This window comes from Kwoniella pini, chromosome 3 (genome assembly GCF_000512605.2).
Source record: "Kwoniella pini CBS 10737 chromosome 3, complete sequence".
NCBI lineage: Eukaryota > Fungi > Basidiomycota > Tremellomycetes > Tremellales > Cryptococcaceae > Kwoniella > Kwoniella pini.
In genome coordinates this window covers 1,735,878-1,758,572 of record NC_091718.1, presented here as the reverse complement: position 1 = coordinate 1,758,572, position 22,695 = coordinate 1,735,878, and the positions used below count along the sequence as shown (strand labels likewise).

Here is a 22,695-nt window from a genome sequence, read left to right as displayed (position 1 = left end):
TTATAAAGCAAGGACACCTTTTGTACTTGGTACATCATCCCCACCTGTCCTAGTAATAGCCATTCGAATAGCAAGTGCCAAAGCCTTGAATGCAGATTCCGCTCTTTGCGTAACGTCAGTAGACTGACAATCAGATTACACTCTCCACTCACATGTGATGATTGTTTTCACCCCTTATCCAGTCAATATGTAATGTTACACCAGCTTCAAATGCGAACGATTGCAGCAGATGAGAAACCATCTCGGTTGACACTATGAGATGATAAATCAGCACCTCCTGAGATTGCAGCTGAACATGACCTACAATCTCCTATTTTCTCTCTTGTAAAGGGAAGGTGACAGACGAAGTACGGACGAGAAGAGATATCAATGACCGCTCGAGACAGCGCCTGTTTATCATTGTTTTGTCAGTCAGTCCCAATGTATGGTCAAGAGGTCAACAGAGGGCTTACTTCATCCAAAGGTGCATATGCGAAACCGTATCGTTTGATACCTTTTCTCTCTCCTAGGGCCTTTTTGAAAGCCGCTCCTAAAGCCAATGCGCAATCTTCTGCTGTGTGATGATCATCGATATGTAAATCACCTTTGCACTTCAAAGTCAAGGACATCCCTCCGTGTTTGGCGAGAGCAGTGAACATCTAGAGGGCACAAATAAGCGAAAGACGTGCAATGACAGCTGAATCTATGCTCACATGGTCGAGGAACCCTAGTCCGGTGCTGACATCTATAGTTTGAGTGGTGACTCCTGGCACATGGTCGAGATCGATGGAACAAGTGATCTCGGTCTCACTTGTCTTTCGCTCAACTGAGGCGGTTCTTGCGGACATATTGGAAATGTGTGGGCTACTTCAATTGAAGAGAGATATTCATTCAAACCATTATGGTTTTTTCATACCAAGGTAAGATGGGATTTTCAGCTGAAATTGCCGAAAGGTGACTCGCTGAAATGGCCGCGTGCGGATCACATGGCTCATCTACTTTGCCACATGGCTGACGTTTGATCGAAGTACTAGTGTACTAGTGATTTATTGCGCAACTCTCCTTTGCCAGTGAAAGCCATGTTAGCACCAAAATCGCAGATTTTCGTGACCTCAAACCTATGCGGATTGCCAGAGCAAAGTATCTCATCAGAGTTATCTCCTGTGCGTGTACAGGATATCATACGCGTTTGAAGCATAAGAGGATTGAATGACATATTGCTCAGCTGGTGACCGAATATCCGTACATAACGACGCTTTGCTGATTATTTACTGGGACATCGTGTATGCATATAGGTGTAGAAAATAATTGCCTCATTAGGTGACGTGTCATAAGTGGGTATCTATCGTTACAGGATGGTATCAAAACGTCCATAATGTCCAAAAAGAGATTTTAATAAGAAGGGGGAGCCTAAAAACGTATCATAGCATCAGCATGTTTCGTGATCTATTTCTAAGGAAAGATATACTCACAGCACCCGGAGGAAGGGTTCCGTGACCACCATTGGAGGAAATCGGGCTGACGAGCTGATTTCTCGATGAACTTCGCCTCTGATGCCTTGACACTCTTCTGACTGCATCATGAGGGGCCACTTGTTGACGAACGGGTCCAGTATCAACGAGCGACACACCTCGCTGGGAAGGTCGGCGAGTCCTCTCAGGCTCGACATGAACGGGATGCGATATCGGTTGCGGAAGATAATTAGCGGGTAGAATAGGCTGTTCAGCATCGTCTTGATACGACTCATTAGGATAGGCGTGATAGCCATAGCTAGGATCGTCGCTATTGGCTCGTTCCAACGTATTGGATCCACTGGATTCTGCTGATCCAGATGAATGGTCTCGTCCTAAAGAGGCACCCCGCGCAGGCGGCAAGGCTAATTGTGAGACGCTGGCGGGATTACCCTCGGGACTTGGCACCATTTGACTCATTGACTGGAAACTTTGGGATTGACGGAAAAGTGGATTTCCCTCATTGGTACCGCCGAAACCGCTGTAAGAGGTCTCACTGGTCGAGACCACCGAATACCTGTTGGATTGTGGTCTGCAAGGTCAGCACGTTTCTTTGTCGCTTTTTGACTTACCCCTTAGGTGAGTTTGCTCTCTGAACTACATCGTAGTATTGAGAGTCCCTCGATTCCGTCCCGTTTCTCCATCTTCTTTCCCGCTCAAACTCTACCCATCGTTTCATTACGATGTGACTAGAATCGAAAGTTCCTTCTTTATCTCCATGCGAAGCTTCCTTGGTCTCTCCTACAACCTTTCGAGTCTCACCCCAGGAGAAATCGTCCATATGCCAGTAGGAGTAAGCGGGGAGCACTAAGTTCCAGATTGGTAGAGAGACAAGGTACATCAACATCCAGCCGACATATGCTACCTTTCTCGACGTGATAACGATCAATACACCTGGTAGACCCAGGATGAACGCGAGTAAGATAAGCGATACGGTGGGTCGAGGCATATGGGTGACAGATTCGGGGATGATGGCGATAATGATGATGTACAGTGTGAAACTGATAGCCGCGGGTAATACCAGGGTTCCGATGAGATCCATGAAGACGACAAACTGCATGGAGAAACAGAAGGTTCCACACAGGTCCCGCACCAGCATTAATTCAAACAAATTATGCACAGTCGAATTGATCCATCGTCTACGTTGAGACAATAAAATTCTAAAGGTGTCCGGTACGATAGTCTTGCATACAGCTTGAGGACAGAAGATCATCTTTCGCTTCGGGAAGGTCTTTAACATCAGGGTTGACAAATATCGATCTTCACCCAGAAGTAGCAAGTTCTTCTTGTGTAGCGTATCGACCACGTTTTCAGAGTAGTGTTCACAGATATCGGGATTGGCCAAAATCGGAACCCAATAACCACGATCGCCTTTGGGCGCTTTTATTCTGTACATACTGAAACAACCGGGAAGACAAGTGACACCACCGAAGACGGATTCGAAGGCTTTGGTCAAATGATGGGAGATATAATATTCAAAGACTGAAAAGAACGTTAGCGCCAATGTGCGTGGGCGTAAAAAGACTCACCTTGAATCATAGTCACCCAGGTCTCTGATTTATTGGCAATCTTCGTTTCACCACACAGACCCATAATCTCGTGGTCATTGACCATACAAGCATTCATTCTGGTAAGTGAATCTGGGAAAACTTTGGTGTCTGCGTCCACACAGAGAACTGTTTCATATCTATCCGGAGGTATACCCGTACATCTCCAGATTGAATTGAAGAATTCGTATTCGAACGTCGTCATTCTTTCATCGAACATGACCTTTTGCAAGAAACTCATGAGAACGATTTGAGAGTCTCGTTTACCTCGGTTACCGGGTTTCGCGTCATTGGCTTCGAGTGGATTACCAGTCTTTGCGACCAAGACCATGGGTACACGTTGTTGCTTGGATGGTTCGACGGTTTCAGAGTCGTAATCGTAGAATCCAGAATAGACTTTCGCCATGTTGTGTCGTTTGTGACCATCCGCAATAGCCACATATGAATGAGCTTCGACTTCTTCAGGAGGAACCACAAGCTCCTTCATCATACCAAGGACAATATCCGGAGTGTATTGTTTGGATCCCGATCCTCTGACCATACCATCGCATATGACTAGTATCAATTTGTGCGAGTTGGGATAATCGGTAGTGGCAAGGGAATCAAGAGTGGTCCTTAGACCTTCGATAGATTCAGAATAAGCGGTGACCAGACAGATCGATTGAACAAGTGGGAACCTGAATGGTTCAAAGTCCGGAGCAGGTTGAGGCACAACATTGCCGAGCGGGAAAGGACAATTGGTAGGATTGTTGTTGTTCATCGATTGATCAGATAGCGATTGGTGCGAATCGTCCCTGAAAGGTAAAGATGTCGAACTTCGGGAATTTCGCAACATTGGAGATCCGGGAGGCGTTGTCTGCATCCCGGGGGCAAGTTTTCCACCATATACGCTGGCAGCTTGACGTCTAGAGTCTGCAAGACCATAAGCGGTTGACGGGCGAGAGGAGGAGACCAGCATAGGTTCCGCTTTACTGAATCTTGATGTAGTAGGTAAAAAGACCGTTTTTCTAGCATTCCCTCCACCCGATCCACCTTTGTTCGCAGCGTTTGGTCTAAGATAACCAGGAGCGGCCTTGTAAATATCGTCTGTCCAGTTCTCGATTTCCGCTGCTCGCTTCATTCGTTGTTGATAACTTTCCCCTTCAAAGTTACCCAACCTCCAACTGAGGAACCATCCGAAAACGACAGCCATACCAAACTTGATCATGACCGCACCCAAAATGAAGACCAACGACACGTAGAGTACAATGTCAGAGGCAACGCAACCGATCGAGATGCTGTCCACAAAACCGACTTGGATGATGTCCGTCATACACTGAGCATATTGTTCCAATCCATTTCGTTGAACAAATGCTGTGATATCTTTACCAGCGAATGTTTCGTTTCTCTGCTTGACCGTGTCGAAGAAAGATGGGTAGCTGACTTGACTGCTGTCGAGCCACTGTAAGAGATTCATATCGATAACAACCCTGCCCTACGTTAGCGGTGTTCCAATCTTAACGACACTCACGATTTGTAGACGGCTAGATTCCTAGACTCATTGGCAACTCTATTCCACGTATAATAGATCTCGGCTGTAGGGGGCAAAGCTGCGAAAGAGGATCTGGCTGTTGTTGTGGTATGACAATTGTTGGCATCAGAGTATCCAGTAAGGTTGACTGCAGAAGTTCCATTTTGATCGTGGATGTTGCAGGGAAAGTACCAAGCCATTTGATTGCCGTTGTGTGTGATGCCTGTACCAGCCGCGGGGGTAATGACGCCGAGACAGTGACGGTTGACGTTTTGGAACATGAAGCTGACGTCTTTGCCTCCTGCCATGTATTGATCCATGTATAAGGGACTGGTCGAGCCGTTGAATGTTGAACCAGCCGCAGGGTGCTTCCAATTACCAAGATCATAGTCGTAACCATTGATAATCAGCGAAGCGTTATCCGCAGTACCTCCGGCGATTCGCAGCTCCGTATTACCGCAAACGGTTTGTGTGAATCCGAAAGTAACGAAACCGACAATAGCCATTAAAGCGGCAACGATACCGACTATTCCCATCTTTTCCCTCCATGCACGTTGGGCTTCAGGAGTGCGCTTACCAAATACGTTTCTTAAAACGAATCCGGGAACAAGGAAAGTGAGAAGATAACAGTAGACCATCCAAGCGTCTTTGGGTCCAGGTGCGAAATTGCCCAAACATCCGAACTTCTCTTCACTTTCTCGATTTGCGTGACCAGCTCGATTGGATTGTGCACCATTGGGAGGTTGTCGTGGAGTAGCTTGAGAGGCTCGACGTCTAATAGTGGCTCCTCGTTTGAAAATATTGAGACCGGATTGGTGATCGATTTCATCTGTATCTCTTGCTAGAAGTGATTTTCCTCTTCTGAGATTCGCACCTCGACCGCCATGATACGGTTGATTACCGGTAGCTAAAAATGTCAGCTATACACCTGAGTCCGTCAGACTTACAACTCGGTTGGACGTCAACCTGATCCTCAGCTGCATGTTCCCTATAATGCCATAGCCGATGACCGGGATCAATCCTTTCCCGCTCTGGCCTAATTAAACTTTTTTTCCTCCTGATATCCGCATCATTCGAAGCCGAAAACCCTTGGGCTGCATCCACATACCCATCATTATCGTATCCTAAAGCCTCGGCGTTATAGCCAGAAGAAGATCCAGAAACAGTCGTCGTGAGGGAGTTTTTCGAGGGAAGATTTTTGGCGGGTGGTCGAGGAGGCTGATCATCCCTTTGGGCGCGTCGAGATGGGTGAACATCATCTTTGAACGATACATTCTGGTTGTTACTAGGTCGTGACATGGTGGTTATATCGATGAATTAAAGGGTCATGTCCGTCATAAAGATAAAAGAAAAAAGTATCTCGAGGTGATTACGAATGAATGAAACTGCTGATGGGAATTCAATCAGCGGCGATGTAATATGACAAAGGAGAACAGTACTGCAGTGGGATGACTGACTCACCTGATTGCACCGTGTTTTGAAAGTGGGTTGCTATCTCAATCTGAAAGCAATATTGTACGGGGCAACTTAGAGGTTTGTATGGTGAATTGACTGTTGGGTGATGTGAAAAACGAAGAACTAGAAAGTGTTGGTCGTTGAGGCTGTGTTGAAGAGAACGCGATATATCAGAAAGAATAAAGCCGATTTCCGTGTAATAGTGTAAAGAGATCCAGAAGAGCCTAATAGGTGATCTCGTTTGAAAGTGTGAGAAGGGATTCTAACGTAGCCAAGTACCGTCGAGTGATACCTGTATGAATGAAGATGAAAAGCAAAAGAGTTGATTGAAGGGATGTTTTATCATCTACAGGCTCAACAAGGGAGATCAAGGGAAAAAAAGAATAGTAAAAGGGTAGTATTAGAAAAATATGTAATGTGACAGTAAAGAAAAACAGGGTCATGAAAAAGAAATCGATTAACATCAAATCGTAATGAACAGCGAAACAAAAACTCAGGAACGTGGCTATACAAACAAAACCAACTTATTTACCCCTTGATTTCGAAAATTGAACCATCGACGTCATCAGTTAGGTGTGCTTGCCTCTCGCATCAGGCCCACGCCTAATCGAATGATGTGCTGATACGTTGTGATGTGGGGTCTCCAGAGTATGACATGTTTAACTTTTGTTTTTAATATCTTCTTCTTTCATTTTGCGATAAGACATGACAAGGTTCTTTTCGTTGTCGAATTGCGACTCCTTGTCGCTCTTTAGTCGTGCTACTTCCTTTATGAAATTCAATTAATACAGTTTTCATAACATTTCAATCTTTATTGGAACGACTCTCTGCCCTTTGCTCTCAAGTTCATCCCTTCCTTCTGACCCCCAAGTCGGCTTTCAACAATCGATCTCACCATTGTTCTGTATGATCTTGTTGTGCATCTCCCGATCCCTCTTGTTCTTCTAGTCATGTCAAACAAGGAAGATGTCCCCCACCCAGATCGTCCGTTCTCACCCTCGCCTCCTCGAGAAAATCGACACTCAGCCTCCAGACCCCCTTCCTTGCTTTTCGGTGCTCCACCCGTCGGTACGGTCGCTTCGTCCAGCACCTTTAGCCTTGCAGGATTGCCATCAACTCCTCCTGCACGAACGGAGATGAAGTCGAGGATTTTTTCCTCAAGACCCGGAGACCCGGATCATGATGACTTCGTACGAAAACGCCATAGTAGCGAAGTGGCGGTGCGCAGTATCCCGGACGAAGCGAGGCAGACGGTAAGGGGCCGCTCGAGTAGCATGAGATTTAGTCGCCAAAGAAGGTATGTCTTTCTGTTTGCAGGTAGAATCGCTGACACTTTGCCCAGTGACTCCGAATCCTCCACGACTTCGTCTGCTTCGCCGCCACTAGGCGCCACCTCTATTTTGTCCGAACTGGCAAATCCCACACCTCCACGAGGACATATCACACCAGCACACTCACCCCAAGTCTATCATGGCCGTACTCGTACTGCGAGCGAAGTCACCTCATTAAGGACACCAACCTTGGATGTACCTGCGTCTCCCAAATCCTATCAAAGTGGCTTCAGTTCCTCTTCCTCCACCTACGATCAGCTCGCTTCCTCACACTCATTACCTCGACTTCACCAGCCGACTGTTGTCAGACGTACCTCAGGAAGAGGTCTCGCATTCTTGCCACCACCTGCACACACTGTCACCCATAGTACCATAGTGTCTCATCATCCTCGTTCACCTTCATCCGGAAATACGACTATTTCTCACACCAATCACAAAACCGCTTCGGTAAGCAGACTTCAGGATATTCAACATCATGCAAGTCTACTGGAATTAGGTCAGCCCCTCCTTGAGTCGACGAAATCCCGCAAAGACGAGCGACTGATCGCAATGAGAGGTTCTGAAGAGCAATCGATGGTTCAACCCACGACTCTGTCAGATATACCTGCACCCTACCCGCCGGACATGACCCACGAAGTGGGGGGAAATACTGATACTCCGGTAAGGAACAATGCTTAAGGCGTTTATGTTATTACCGCTGATTCATGGCGACAGGAATCGGAATCGCTGCTTAATTCACCAGAAGCGGAGTACCCCAATGCGGCAGCAGCAGAAACTTCCGATGAAGATCCCGACGATCATCTCGCTGCAAATCTCCCTACTGCTGCCATTATAGAGGAACATGTGCCAGCGACAACCCCTGTCCCGGATCATGAGGCTGTTGAAGACGCTCAGTCGGACGAAGCCTGTGCTCTGGAACCACTGTCAAATTCAGCGGAAGCGAGGGTGTCAGATGTAGCTGCAACTGAAGAGGTTAATCACGTCGTCGAGGAATACCCTGCAGAAGACACAGCTGGCATTCCCCCTACTGTATGCCTAAATCAGGAAATGCCAATAAAAGCCCATGATCCGGAACATGAGGTTTCTGAAAACTCTGACGCGCACTGTTCGATCCGAAGCGTTTCACCTGATCTCCACGAGGTCGCTACACCCGATGTTGCAGCACAATATCTCAATGATGACCTTGCTCCTCCTATCGCGAAAAAAGTGATGACCTTACCGGTAAGTCAAGACTTTCAAATCGAAAGCGCCTTAAAGCTAATCTGCTCGAATGAAGCCTACCCACACCATGACACAAACAACCACCCCTTTGATGTCAGCGAAATTGCAATCGAATGACGAAACTGCTTCGAAATTTGGTCAAACCCCTAAGGTCCCTTACAAACCTCGCAAGGGATCTCATACGTTCGGTGTTAAGCATAGCCCTGCATCAGATGATACGCGCCAGATAAGCTTCTACGCAACGCTTAATAACCCGGCGAATCCGCTTCCACAATTCACTTCGTATCGACTGGAACTTGCTCTTTTGTGGGGAGAAGCTCATGTTTTGCGCTGGATCCCCGGAAGAAAGTATATACCAGACTGGAATTTGAAAGTTGTCGGAGGACACTCTAAGGACCCGGTCATAATCGATGTGCGCGTGGTCATTAAAACTGTTGTAGCTAAACTTCCCATATTTTGGCGATTCGCCTCTTGGTTGTAAATCTATCAGTATTGTATTTCCGTTATCACTTCCCGTTGTATTGTTCATTACCATGTATATGTCGTTACATGTCATTACGATTTCATATGATGTATATGCTCTACACTCAGCCCATGGGCTAGCTGAGGAATTTCTCTAAGCTGCGCCTTGTTCCTTCATCCGCTTTCTCCCAAAATGGTCCCAATCCAACGGCATGTGCTTGATTCAATACTTGCATGACGTAGCCTTTCAGAGGAACAGAGTAGGCTGGATCACTATCTTCTAAAGTAACACGACGTTGACCCTCGGGCGTATCTGTACGACAACCAGTCAGTCTCGACTCGATATCAAGATGTATCGCGGCATTGAAACTCACATTGTATATCAGACCATTGAGTCGAGTGCTCATCCTGCCAAGGTCGCAGCCCGGTTCTGCTTCAAATCAGCACAGATGGCTCACCTATATCTTGAACTTACTCGATACCATTTGGATCGTCTTGAGCTACTTGGACTTCGCCCAGAACATCAAGGAATATGTTCACTGATAACATCAGCAGGGATTATTGACACTAGTAACTCACTGAATTCGCCATCAAATCGGTCGAAGACATGGTGGTCACCCTGGTTACATTAGCTTGATCGTCATAAATTGCACTCACCGTGGTAAGAAGAGCGCCTGCTCCCATAGCTACTGCCTTCCTCATCCTCGTTTCTCCAACGTAATCGAAGTTTCGCCAAAGTGCGTCCAAGACTTCTTCTAATAGCTTGGCACCTTCTTTACTTTGCATTCGAGCTGACTCCGCAACCATTTGAAGGAAAATATTTGGATCAAGCATAGCTATGCGAGACAGAATCTCCAGGTAAGCAGCTAAGATCAACCCAGAGGCTTTATCGTCCTCCAGCGCTGTTGTGATATGCTGGAAGATACCGGAATGAAGGAGTAAAGGAGCAAGTTGGGATAAAGGTGCGGCACGGATCAGGAGCGTCACAGTGACTAAGATACGATTGACAGCTTCGGCATTGGGCTTGCTAGTACTCAGTGCTTTAGCAAAAGTAGTCGTGATAGCTTCACCGTAGGTTTGAGTGATTCCAGCGGCGTCAAGTAGAAGATACGAGTCGAGAAGGGGTAAAAGTTTCGATAACAAGTCCATATTCTCGCCCAGCATCGTCAAAAGACCAGGTAACAGTCGAATTAATCCGGTTTCTCTGGTCGGTTGGTATGGGGAAGCAGCATTCCACAGAGCTGTCTGCCACAGTATCAACCCATCTTCTTCGAAAAAATCTTTCGCTGGAGGTTGCAAACTTTCTTCAATCAAGGGGATAACGAGTTCCATAAGATCACCAGAGGTTGATTTCGCAGCTGATACCAGCTTTGTTGTAAGAACGACCAAAGACGACTTGAAAAGCCATTCTCCCTCCAATCCAGCAGAATTGTGCCATAAGACCGGTACTGATTGAGCAAGTTTGGGCAAGAATGGCAAGATGTGATCTCCAACTCTTTCGATCACGACACCAATAGTCTCGTTTACGTATCGCTTTCCGTCCAAGGTTGCGGCTTCGCCAAGCAATTTGGTTCTAAATGTCAGCTTATGGCAATCTTTGACCGGACTTACAATTCTTCAACAGTCTGCTGAATATAGGGGACGAAGTAATCGATGGGAAGTTCCCACAACTACACACATCAGCTACTCTCCGTGATTGTAGTCACTCACATCTACGCTTTCCTTGATAGCTAGCGAAGCACTGAGCTGAACCGCCTTATCGGTTGCGTCGGTCCGCTCCGATAGCAGATGCAGCAACATCTGCCAGACGATGGGCAACTTGGCAGCTTCCTCGTCCGCGCTGACCCACTCGCCAATGAGCCAAGCTACTCGTCTCTTGATGATTCGGTGACTGGACGTCAACTTCCGCTCGTGTTTTCGTATACTTACAGAGGCTGCCCACTACCAATCCAGCTCGTCATCCCGCTCAACAGGGCGTTGAAATCTACACCCCCGTACGCCGCTATGGACCTGCTCAGTCTCCCGAAGGCGCAATAGACAGACTCTCTTCTCAGTATCGAAGGCAAGTCGTTCGGAGGGGCAGCTGATCTGTTAGCTTCCTCTGCAAGGGGTCGAACTCACATTCTGTTGTGGCCAAAAGCTTGATCATCTCCGGTTCAATGACTTTCTGTTCTCTTGGTATATTTCGACAAGCATTATTCAGAGCTATCAGGACACGCTCGGCGCAGGGCTGAGGGACCGACACAGTCAGCGTGAACAAAAATGTTGTAAATTCACCCACCCTAAATTCGTAAGCCCATGCCTCTTCATCGAAACTCTCTCCAACGAGCCATTCTTCCGGCTCATCTTCGAGAGCCTCGAGGTCGGTCGAAGTCAAGGGTAAGAGCTTATCAACAAGGAGATGGAAAGCGGACAAGATGAAATGAGGTGTAAAAACTACTAATCGTTAATAAAAAATAACACACAACAAAGGTGAGACTCACTATCGCCATGGTCATGCGCTAGAATTGGCAAAATATCCTTGAAAAGAAGTAGTCCCAACAAGAGAAATCGTTTGGGGTACGGGCAGGAATCGGAGTCTAGTCATCAGCCTAATACGATTGATCGCTACTCACCATCATTGGCTACAGTTCCATCAGATCCCGCTACAACACCCCCTACTTCACCCCACCACCAACCAACCCCCGTTGTTACACCTGGTATTTTGCAAAAACCTTTGGGATCCAGACCAATCATCACTCTCCACCATTTCCCAGTAGCTCGAAGATGCTTTGTCAATGATCTGATGAGCTTATCTGTATGTGCACCAGAAACGAGACGCAAACGATGTGATTGTATGATTGCAGCGTGGTGGACCGAATGGTGTACGAGCGAGTTGATCTGTTTACATGATGTTAGCGTTGTCGTCAAAAATATCTTAAACGAAATAAGACAAACCCTCTGAAGCGCTTCCTGAGTCTGTAAGCCCTTTGCTCGAGACCACTGCCACTGGCAAAAGCGAGCCAGAATTCTGTCCAATTAGCAAAACGTTCCAGCTTATTGTTGACTCACTTGAAGGAATAACGGCCAGCCTCGGCAAGGACTATATCTTCCCCCCCATTGCGCTCATGTTCTCCCCAAACGCTCAGCACTCGTCCTACAGGATCGGTAAAGATATCCTCGAATTTTTGCATAGTTAGAGACCCATGAGCGACCTTAATTGTCCTCCACTCCTTGACAAGGGCATTGATTGTCCACAAAGTGTTGAGCAGGACAGTGCTGGTGGAGGAGGAAGAAGAGGAAAGATTGTCGAGATGCGCCAAGCATGTCAGTAAGGGTTCCAGGAGCAGCTGAGGCAGGTTTTGCCATGTCCTCGGATACTCGATCCTTGCGATTGCGACGAGCAAGCCGAGTTGCGGTCGAGCGATCTGAAGTGTTCTCAGCGGTAGGCGCCAGATGTACAGGAAAAAGTCAAGCTCACCGCTAAGTCTGCTTCTTCTAAGAAGCTGAACAATCGCTCTCTGACCTCGGGTTTACGATTTTCCGGCACCAAACTGCACTTCGTCAGCTTCTAACCTTGCAACGACCAACTCACGCTTTGCTTCGCCATTTCGTCTTCAATTCTCTGGCGGTTATCACAGAGGCCATAAGCCGCTCTTGCTGGGAAAGAGACTTATCACCGGCCAAGGCATGGAGCGCGATAAAGAACTCTGGATGATATGTTAGCCACTGAACGACCAATGCCTGACGTGGACTGACCCGGTTGCTTGAACAGCTCGGTGAAAGTCTGTTGATCTCGAATATACCCCTCATTGGACTGAGGGTTGACGAGAGCATGCAGAAGCACGCGAAGGTCTGCAGACATCACCCGTTGCCTTATGGACTTGACCAGTCGCGCTTCAGCAAATTGAAGGAAGCAACAATGGTCTATGTGCTATCAATGAGAAGTAAATAATCAAATGACTGTCAAAGCGAGGAAGATGAGATGAGCGCAACATATCTCAACTTTTGGGTCGTAACCAGGTCCATCTTACGTAACAGAACTCAACATGCCGTACAACCAGAAATCAATATTTTGACTTTTTGAATGTTGTCTCATTCGCTTTGTTTTCATGTTAACGAAAGTCTGTCCAGCTGCAGAAAGCGTATAGGTAGGCTTGAGGAAGCCAAAATCAGAGACGGCATCCTATTCGAACAAATTTCAAGCGCCGTCAACTCCTATCTAGCTGTGTCCAGGCGTATCGCATCTTCATACGCTTTACGACTCTCCCTCCCTACCTATCGCCAATGGCTACCACTATATCATCGGAGAGCTCAGGCTCAACCTCCCTTCGGAAGACAATGTTCCACTCCCGATCAACAATCGAGGCTGGGGATTTAGTGATTATCTACATGGTAAGTTAATGACCCCACCAATGTCACTGACAATTCTCAGTCAAGGGATAATCTAACGGCAATCACCATCACTCCGGGGGAAGTATTGCATAACAAATATGGAAGGTATACTCATGAGGATTTGATTGGACAAAAGTTCGGTACCAAGGTAAATTGAGTGTGCATTCTTTGCGTTGCTGACATTCAAAGTTACATTCTCCACCACCTCATTCAGGCTATATTCATATCCTAAGACCAACACCTGAACTCTGGACACTATCTCTGCCGCACCGAACCCAAATCCTTTATCTGCCCGATATATCGTATATCACCATGCGACTCGGTATAAGAGTGGGAGGGACAGTGATAGAAGCTGGTACTGGAAGTGGAAGTATGACACATAGTTTGTCAAGGACAATAGGGCCAACAGGTCAAGTGTATTCTTTCGAATATCACGAGCCACGGTATGAGAAGGCCTTGGAGGAGTTTCAGAGTCACGGTTTGAACAACGTGCGCCTGCAACACAGAAATGTGTGCAAAGATGGTTTCGCCGATGCCAAAGGAGTAGAAGCAGGTATGTAATTGATGTAATTTGCGTGTCTCGGCTAATAATCCTCAATAGTATTCTTGGATCTTCCAGCACCATGGGAGGCCATTCCTCACGCAATGAAGACACTACGAGTGAGTGACCACATTGTAGTCGCTAGGAAGTGCCGCTGATCATACGATAGCCCGATATCATAACGAAAATATGCTGTTTCAGTCCGTGTCTGGAACAGGTGCTGAAGACAGTGGCCACATTGCGCTCAGAAGGGTTTGCAGGTGAGTCGCTGAGACTGAATTGCTCAACTATACATCTGCTGATGGAAATGGTTCAGAAATATCGACACAAGAAGTTCTTATACGTACTCACGAGCTAGTTGTACCAAATGACCCAGATCATCTTGGCTCCGTTTCGTCGATCGTCGACCAACTGAAAGCGCACGAGAAACGTAAAACAGATAGAAGAGCGGTACAAATGAGAATCGCTCGCGATAAAGCTAGAAGGCAGAAGGAAGCTGAGTCTGGAATGGTATCAGAACGACCTGTAGAAGTGGGATCGAAGAGGAAGATAGACGAGAGACAGGAGAGCTCTATGGAGCAATCACAGGAAGAAGAAGAAGAATATGCAAGAACCTCACCTACTTGGATCGAACCGATCACACAACTCGACAGCATCGTCCTTACAAAACCAACTGCAGAAATGAAAGGTCATACTTCCTATTTGACCTTCGCGTCTTATTATCCTGAATCCATTCGAAGTGCAATCGCCGCTCAAGACATTGGTAAATCTGCTATAGCCACACCTCGACTTGCTGAACTGGTTAACGAGGGGCGAGTACGTGCAGGTAGTCAAGAGACTGAGTATGGGAGCGATGGGTTGGATGAAGTTATGGGAACTATGACAGAGGAAGAGATGATCGCACTTGCTGGATAGAAGACCATGTTGTATGCATGTAATACTATCCGTCAAACCGCTTCAAGAAATCGCCCTTCTGGCCAGACAATCCATCAACACCCAAAGCAATTATAGCATTCCCTTGGCTACGAGTCCAGGCAAATTCTCCTGGAGCCATCGTGCAGAATGCCTGACTCTATCGAAATCTTCTCTTTTCGCTCCAACCATCTCAGCTATATCTTTCCAATCTCTGATTCTCGGATCGGACTTGAGCTGATTGTACAAGGTCTGTTCTTGATTGACAAGTAGAGCTACTCACTGCGTTTAGATGGCTGACAATTAGCATAGGTATGGAACCACTTACCAACAATATTAGCCCGAACTTGCGTGGAAAGGATACTACTTCCCGTTCCCTTACGTTTTGACAATCGAGGTTCAGAGTTGCCCTGACATGAACAACCACAATTGACACATGCCTTTCCATCACGAGCAGGCATCGTTCGTAGAGGAGTATCACTCCTTGATACGTCAGAGTGACTTTGGCTTATACCATCATGACCGGGAATGAAGGATCGACCGACGAAAGCGATATCTTCATCTTCGTCTTCACTCCAATCAGTTTCTCGAGCTCGCTTTCTTTTAAAGGGTAGATTGGTAATTGTATCTACATTGCGAGAAAATATCTCGGTGTTGGATGTCATGCGATTATTCGAAAGTTGAGCATGCTGGGGTGTGATCGTCTGCATTGCAAAGTCGATGTGATTAGCCTGATTCCGCTCCACATTGAAACTAGCAACCACACTTACCGACGACGGGATGACCATGTCACTGTTGTGAGTTGCTGATCCAAGATACTCAATCTCATCATCGCTCTCTATGATCTTCTGTGGAATATTATCATTAGTCCTCGCGCTTCGGGCATCATTCGAGAGGAGCGAGTCTTTACTGACCATTGGATCGTCCTGGTTGGTCTCTTCAGAGTGATCTCTCATGAAAAGAGGCTCATTCGGTATATGTTTGCCTTTTACTATTACTATAAAACGTATAATTAGCTAACATTTAGACCGAGAGTGATATGGTGATTTACCAGAGTCATTATCCGTTTTAATCATTGTATGGGGCTGACGAGAAATGTTGTACAGAGTTACTGGCCATTTTCGCCAATCATCCTCTTCGACATCATCATTCGAAGCATTTCTAGGTTGGGGACAGGGCGTTGAAGGGCTGTTTCTTTCAATTAAGACTTTGTCTGATTTACGTATTGTGGGCGGCGGTGTAAGCGGATATGACATGTCAATTGTGATTTCGCTCGAGAACGAATGAAGGCTTGTTATAAAGTGTAGATAGCTGTTGAAATTAGGTTGGTCAGGAGCTGAGGATGATGCAGATCAAGGACTGATTATACTGTTTAGTTAGTGTCAGACTGGATGATGCAGTAAAGAGATACGAAGATAGCAAGAAACAATTGTAAAAACATTCCAATTCAAACTCGAAAAATTCTATTGTACACTCCTCTGATCCACGCAAATTACATTCATGGTCACCTTGACAACGAGAGATACGAGAGATTCTGAAATTACATCTCGTCAGCTTATTTTCCTGAATTCATGTTGTGGTGAACAAAGTAGCGTCAAGCAGTGTTCAGGAGCCTGATCTTTCTTCAGTGCTATACAGAAAACATATACGATATTTGCATAAATTGGTTGAAATCGAAAATGGATTTTTACGGTTATATTCAAATTCATTATTACACGTTAAACCCCTCAGACCCCACTGTGCATTCTGCCCTGATTCCGCTCTCTATACTTGCGGAAAAAAGCTTTCCTCCAACTTCCTTTAATATTCTACAAAATAACCTTCATCTTTTCGAGCTTTAGTCATGGCTATCAAGAGTGATCGCACACATTAGCAAAATGCAGGATGTGAACGTCCTTGTACGAAGGCTCACCTGCAATGATAGCACTTCCTACACCGGAACCATCCTCGGCGTGATGAGTGACAATGTTCTTACCCTTTTCACCGAAAATATCAACGAGAGCAGCGTGCACTCGGTTAGCGAAGTTGGGGTATTTCTGAATGAGTGATTTGAGTTAGCGTGATCGCACCAACCAAAAGCTCAACTTACGTTGTATAAAGATCCATCAGCACCAACTGCGCAACCTTCATCAAGATATCCTTTCTTGCTGACAATCGCGGCAATACCACAAGCAGAAAGTCTAGCCGATCGAGTACCGATCAATACAGCAAGCTTCTTGAAGAATTGTCGTTCTTCGAGGGTAGTCTCGACACCAAAGAAATGAGTGAAGACACCAATAACAGTGAGAAGTTCATCGGTGATATCACTTTCCATCAAGGATAAGAATGCAGTATCGAAAGCATAGGCCTTTTCAAGCTTGTAGGTGTTTTGACCCAAGAACAGATCACCTGCATCGATAAGTTCGCAAATGATCAATCTGAAGATTTCTCCGAGATAAAGACCTGCAATCATCTTTTCGAACGATTGCTCCCCTGGTTTGTTGGATGACTCGTCGATTATGATATCGTATTTAGTTCGGGGAAGGTGTTGATGATCGAAAGAATCGAAAGCCCCCCATTCGCAATTGATGGCCATACCTTGATCTTTAGGAAGACCAATGCTGTCAATCTTGGGGATGTGTCCAGCGTTCTCCATGTAAGCAGCGTTACAACCGGTACCGAAGATAACAGCAATCTTGGTGTGGGGATCGACGTAATTGGAAGCAATCAAAGTACCAGTGGTATCGTTGATAAGTGCAGTTAGTTCAGCTGGAACGTTGAATCGTTTCAAACTGTCCATGAACATGGCAGCTACGTCTCGACCTTCGATATTTGGAGCACCGAAACCTTTGGTCCAACGAATGAGGACTGTTCGGATGTTAGCGGGTATTCACCTCTCGTACAGTATCATCACTCACCACCATGGTCGATTTTATCTTGACTATGCAGGAAAAAAAGAAGGTTAGCTGGAGATTTAGCCAGGCGACGATCAAGCTTACGAGCATGGGTAAGAGAACTAACAAACGCCTCACGTTAGCGGTACGATCGCAGGAGAGTGCCGAGGTCGGAAGCTCAAATACACGAACTGCAGGGTGAATGACCACTTACGGTGAAACCAAGAGGGAGTAATCCGTCTTCTTCTGTTCTACCTAATGTATCTCTAATGAAGGAATCCAAGCATTCGGCGCAGAAATCCAAGCTGGATTTGTAGAGATCAGGAATGAGCGATTTACAAGAGGATTCAGTAGATCCACTTACAGCTTTTGACCCTCATCCTGCTTTTGTTCCTCAGTCAATCTGTATTTGGTTTGGGTTACTTGGAATTTACCCTGACCTTGAAGGGTGACGAGACAGACTCGAAGGTTGGTTCCTCCTAAATCAAGTGCAAGGTATTCACCGACTTCTTTACCAGAGGGCCACTTCGAGCGATATATGTCAGCTTAATTAAGTGGCCTGAGTAATGGTATTGCGCTTACGCCGAAGACGAATGTTGGAACTGTTCACCAACACCGGTGGTTAGTATCTTCACTCCTCGGAATATAGCTTTGAGGACATATACTCACTCATAGGCTGTAGAATCAAACATCGTATGTCAGCCTGAACAGTTTGATCTGTGAAGCATTCTACTCACAACTATCTGACCATCCTTTTGCAGACCAATATCCAAGGTATCCTCGAAAGCGTGCACAATCATTCGCATTCTTTGCGGGGTGACTGAGAAGTACGTGCCGCTTTAGCCTTATCATGAGGATAACGATTAGACGAGCACTCACGGGTCAAGAGACTCTCATACTTTCTAAGGTGATCGGCGATGGTCTCTATCTCAGAAGTCAGGCCGTTGCTCTTCAAGGTTGATTAGAACAATTTACGCACTCTTCTCAGCATGAGGTAGGTGGACGTCATCCTATCAAGGTCGAGCTTATCAATCATTCTGTACTAATCGATAATTTCATGAGTGAGACCTGACTCACTTGTGTTCTTGTGTGGTACACAGCTTGAGCACCACCTGGTGTCATTACGATATTACTACCTCTTCTACTAACTCTACCGACACTTCCAGAACTGCCTCTTCTTTCCATGTCATTGCTTGACATGGCGAAACTATTCCTTGAACCACCAACAGAAGGTTTTCTACCTAAAGCGGAGCCAATGTTGGTACCGTTGTCCAAGACTGATCCATGTCTAGGTGTTCCAGAAGTGGGGGAAGCTGGTGCAGAAGGAGATTGACCTGTTGGAGCTGGTTCAGAAGTGTTGAGACCGTTCAACTTGTTGGCGATGCTGTCGATGACTGACGACATTTTGGGCGGGTGTACTTGACTAAAACCTTGAAAAGGGGAAGTCATCGCGATTAGCTTGTTTATATCTTGTGTTTGAAGGATACCGAAGGGGCAATGGGAGAGAAGAAACGAGTGCAAGAACATATACAGAAAAAGAACTATGAAAACCCTCACTGATTAGAAATAGAAGTTAAATTTTTTTTATGAGGATATATTTGTGTTTGTGTGTATAGCTTTGATGATTGAAGACAAAGGAGATTAACGGATTAACAGAACATATGTTAGCTTAATTCGTACAAACAGACAGTGTTTACCATAGCGGCAAAGGGTCAAAGGACGGTTATCATACTATGGTCAAATGAAACTCACCTGATTCCTCTCGATAACGCGTCGACTGAAAGTCAATGATAAATCAGAGAGAAGAGATCAAAGTTGAGATGAAGTATGCAGACTGGTAGATACCACAAATAATCATCTAAGATATACGAAAGTTGAATTTGGTATCCCCTTGATTTTCCACTTTATCGGATCTGGTTGCTCTCGGTAGAGAAAAGTCGCTTTGGAAATTCGCAAGCTCAAAGCAAGGGAAACACGGAACACCACAGTTGTATGACGTGTTGGGGTGGTGGGGGGGTGGGTCTGATAGTGTCCCTGGATATCCCGTATCCTGAGATTATGAATTTTTTTCTTCCTAGCCTATAGGTGATTTTAGGGCTATTGCCGCAAATAGGAACAAAGAGTCCCGCGGGGAGTACGAGTTACCGCAGATTTCTTGTTGATCTGTTTATCAAATGACATCAAAGCTATAGGATAGTCCATTCTCAACGGTTCATATTCTTCGAAATGAAAAGCTATGCTTGCTGCATAGCACTGAGGTATGCATGAAAAAGCCTATGAGCGGCTCGCGTGAAGATCCGAGATGTCTGAGAATCAGCTAGAACATCCCGAAAAACGTGTCTTGTGTTGTATTTTGCCAAAGTTGTTCAGAAGTTGACTAACCCTTTTACTTACATACTACAATTTGACTCACCCCAAAACTGATCTTTTCAATTCTGCATTACTCACACACTAACTCAATTGGGATCATCATTGCATTTCACAAGCTCATCCAGTTTTCAACGAGTCAACTCCTTTGTCAAGCGACAAACACCATCGCACAGAGACTAATAAGGTATGTGAGCATTTCTAGAAAGATCTTCCCCCTATTCTCACTCCTTTGTATCTCTTATTCTCTCGGACCTGAGATCCGAACGTCGAGTTGGGACCATACAATACCTATCGTCATATTATGAATGGAAGGTCAACTTGTCTAGTTACCATACCCTATCTCATCGTTACCAAGACATCATTAGACGTCATCGAATGAAAATACCCCATCGCCATTACTTTGGGTGGCAAACGCTAATCATTCATACATAGTTCTATATATATAGATATACTATTTTTAATTCAACTTTCTCAGACAGCTTTTGATTAACGTACGTATTGCATCAAAGCTATATCAACAAGTAACAAATTTTTACCCTCCCAACAAGTAGATGTTTGGGGGATACTGGTCACCATATACAATGAACATGTATTCTCCATACGGCACAGTAAGTCGAGTTTGTTACAAAACTATTACTATCTATTTAATCAAGAACTCTTTCGGTTTTCAAAATCTAGATGATGAGTCCCTATTATGCAGGTGGTCTTGGTATTCCATATATAATGGGGGGATATGGGGGGATGGGTGAGTACTCTTGTCTACCTGGCTTGATAAGCTGTTACCGACCTCCTTATCATAGGATACGGTCTTGGAGCTGGAATTTACGGGATGGGTATGGGAATGGGATACCCATATGGCATGATCGCGAATAACCCTTATGCCTATAGTCAACATGTAAGAACTCGTCATTTCAATACATACCTCTTGAGCTGATGACTCTATTCATCAGTACGGCTACGGTTTCTAAGCAAAGAATAGTCAAACGTTTACAAGATTTGTAATGTATGATTAGGTTTGACATAATTGTATAGGTTACATATAATGAAATACAACTTTTCTAGGTTAAAACAATTGTAGAATGTATCGAAATAATTGATTCACAACCTACATTCCTACAATTAAATATCTTGTGACAATAAGCGCTCTCACAGACTTGACATAGTTCGCTTTCAGAATATCCCCATTCATCTTATTATCGTTCACCATTTGTCCCTGTATACATGAGATAGGCATGTCAATTTCAGTCCATGCCCATATGCCTACTTGCCAGGTTTTGGCAGCATCATCTTTCATCTTCATGGCTAATAACTTCGGATCCACGCCCAACTTGGGACATTCGGTAGGAAGTGGTTGGAAGATTACCGGCACAAGATTCTCAGGAGGTGTCGAATCGTTCCACTTTATAGATTCACACCAAAATATAATAGAATTGTGAGTCGGTGTTTGACAAGGTTGAAGGATCTTCATTCGGATATTAGCAGCACTTTCAATATACTGCAAAGGGGATATTGCGCTTGAAATATTTTCGTTGATAGCCATGCGAGGTTTGAGTAAGGATGAACCAGCTCGTTGAGATGGATATAGAAGATGTTGCATTGAAGTATAAAAAAGGTTAATAGAGGCATTTGAGGACGAGAGAAGATTGGCGAGTTGGATAGAAGGTGGTATTGCACTAATATCGACAAAAAGGATAATTAAACAAGATTTCATGTACAAGACAGTAAATGAGTAAAAGCTTACCCGCTTCCACTCCATTTAGCTATTCTTTTTCCTCTCGGTGATACGCCAATACCTTCATCATCTTCAATCAAAGTTGCTTTTCTCTTTGAGAATAAATCTCCTTTCGTTTGATCCGATAACAGAGTTTCATGAAGGGCAAACTTCAATTTCGAATCCCCTTCAATTTCCTTGATTTTATCTTTGAGTGGTGTCACGTCATGAGCTCTTTCATTGAGCCGTCTGAGTGTCTTTGAGGTTGTAGAAGGTCCAGGATCACCAGATTTATGCAGAGGAGTAAATGGAGTAGTCAAAGCGTTCAGAGGTCTCAGAATTGGTACTTTACGAGGTGTGATGGACGATTTTATCGGTTGATCTTCCTCTTCATCTTGATTAAGTGTACGTAAAGGGGTCTGCGAAGGCGAAGAAATCTCTGGAACAGCGAATCTTGGGAGAGCCGGAGAAGCCCATTCCTTCTTGACGTGCGGGGTCTGATTAGAACCTTGAAGTGAAGAAAGTGGAGCTGTAACAGTTGTAGATGGTTTGGGTTTCTTCTTCTGAGGAGTTGAAATGGAGAAAGCAAATGCTGATGCGCTTATAGGAGCAGCGCGCTTTTGCGTACTAGTCGGAGGTTCCTTGGCCATCTCTTGAGGGAATACTACATGACCTGCCGCAGTAATGGGTTTCAAGGCGATACATATGAGTCAATGAGGAAAATGGTAGCAAATATCAAATAATTCATGGGTGGCAATAAACGGTACAACGGTTGACGAAGCTGATAGAAGTGATGACATCATTAGATAATTGACTGATAACATTATAAATTCAGTAATAAACCGCGTTACGGCCGTCACATTGTTCTGTCTTCAATTTCCAGTCAAGAGCAATCTGG

The 22,695-nt window shown here is 45.3% G+C and overlaps 9 protein-coding genes across 9 annotated transcripts; 3 read left to right on the top strand and 6 right to left on the bottom strand.

The window, feature by feature from the left end:
* I206_102852 (imidazoleglycerol-phosphate dehydratase) lies at positions 1–827 on the bottom strand (the record flags this gene model as incomplete). Its single annotated transcript, XM_019154954.1, has 5 exons — positions 1–103; positions 153–252; positions 305–389; positions 453–638; positions 693–827. 5 exons carry the CDS (start codon positions 825–827, stop codon positions 1–3), a joined length of 609 nt encoding a protein of 202 aa, XP_019012357.1.
* A 544-nt stretch (positions 828–1,371) lies between these two features.
* Positions 1,372–5,846, bottom strand: I206_102851 (uncharacterized protein; the record flags this gene model as incomplete). Its single annotated transcript, XM_070202636.1, has 6 exons — positions 1,372–1,389; positions 1,452–2,007; positions 2,063–2,972; positions 3,020–4,467; positions 4,548–5,421; positions 5,495–5,846. 6 exons carry the CDS (start codon positions 5,844–5,846, stop codon positions 1,372–1,374), a joined length of 4,158 nt encoding a protein of 1,385 aa, XP_070058737.1.
* A 1,106-nt stretch (positions 5,847–6,952) lies between these two features.
* On the top strand, positions 6,953–9,035 carry I206_102850 (uncharacterized protein; the record flags this gene model as incomplete). Its single annotated transcript, XM_070202635.1, has 4 exons — positions 6,953–7,299; positions 7,345–7,993; positions 8,048–8,554; positions 8,610–9,035. 4 exons carry the CDS (start codon positions 6,953–6,955, stop codon positions 9,033–9,035), a joined length of 1,929 nt encoding a protein of 642 aa, XP_070058736.1.
* Positions 9,036–9,153: 118 nt separating this feature from the next.
* I206_102849 (uncharacterized protein) lies at positions 9,154–12,860 on the bottom strand (the record flags this gene model as incomplete). Its single annotated transcript, XM_070202634.1, has 15 exons — positions 9,154–9,329; positions 9,391–9,446; positions 9,492–9,525; positions 9,592–10,600; positions 10,727–10,856; positions 10,946–11,018; positions 11,138–11,246; positions 11,298–11,452; positions 11,500–11,517; positions 11,632–11,896; positions 11,954–12,004; positions 12,157–12,423; positions 12,477–12,501; positions 12,591–12,705; positions 12,755–12,860. The coding sequence occupies 15 exons, from the start codon at positions 12,858–12,860 to the stop codon at positions 9,154–9,156; spliced, it is 2,589 nt and encodes an 862-aa protein (XP_070058735.1).
* Positions 12,861–13,336: 476 nt separating this feature from the next.
* On the top strand, positions 13,337–14,846 carry I206_102848 (uncharacterized protein; the record flags this gene model as incomplete). The annotated part of the gene is made up of 5 exons (XM_070202633.1): positions 13,337–13,390; positions 13,580–13,943; positions 13,992–14,050; positions 14,101–14,191; positions 14,248–14,846. The coding sequence occupies 5 exons, from the start codon at positions 13,337–13,339 to the stop codon at positions 14,844–14,846; spliced, it is 1,167 nt and encodes a 388-aa protein (XP_070058734.1).
* A 90-nt stretch (positions 14,847–14,936) lies between these two features.
* Positions 14,937–16,099, bottom strand: I206_102847 (uncharacterized protein; the record flags this gene model as incomplete). The annotated part of the gene is made up of 4 exons (XM_019154949.1): positions 14,937–15,118; positions 15,172–15,547; positions 15,614–15,840; positions 15,895–16,099. The coding sequence occupies 4 exons, from the start codon at positions 16,097–16,099 to the stop codon at positions 14,937–14,939; spliced, it is 990 nt and encodes a 329-aa protein (XP_019012352.1).
* Positions 16,100–16,643: 544 nt separating this feature from the next.
* On the bottom strand, positions 16,644–19,120 carry I206_102846 (uncharacterized protein; the record flags this gene model as incomplete). The annotated part of the gene is made up of 13 exons (XM_070202632.1): positions 16,644–16,690; positions 16,756–16,879; positions 16,933–17,690; positions 17,741–17,763; positions 17,822–17,838; positions 17,931–18,021; positions 18,081–18,241; positions 18,299–18,318; positions 18,386–18,392; positions 18,454–18,536; positions 18,596–18,640; positions 18,696–18,726; positions 18,794–19,120. 13 exons carry the CDS (start codon positions 19,118–19,120, stop codon positions 16,644–16,646), a joined length of 1,734 nt encoding a protein of 577 aa, XP_070058733.1.
* A 1,553-nt stretch (positions 19,121–20,673) lies between these two features.
* Positions 20,674–21,054, top strand: I206_102845 (uncharacterized protein; the record flags this gene model as incomplete). The annotated part of the gene is made up of 4 exons (XM_070202631.1): positions 20,674–20,694; positions 20,765–20,831; positions 20,887–20,981; positions 21,037–21,054. 4 exons carry the CDS (start codon positions 20,674–20,676, stop codon positions 21,052–21,054), a joined length of 201 nt encoding a protein of 66 aa, XP_070058732.1.
* Positions 21,055–21,191: 137 nt separating this feature from the next.
* On the bottom strand, positions 21,192–22,447 carry I206_102844 (uncharacterized protein; the record flags this gene model as incomplete). Its single annotated transcript, XM_019154947.1, has 2 exons — positions 21,192–21,759; positions 21,828–22,447. 2 exons carry the CDS (start codon positions 22,445–22,447, stop codon positions 21,192–21,194), a joined length of 1,188 nt encoding a protein of 395 aa, XP_019012350.1.
* Positions 22,448–22,695: the final 248 nt, after the last annotated feature.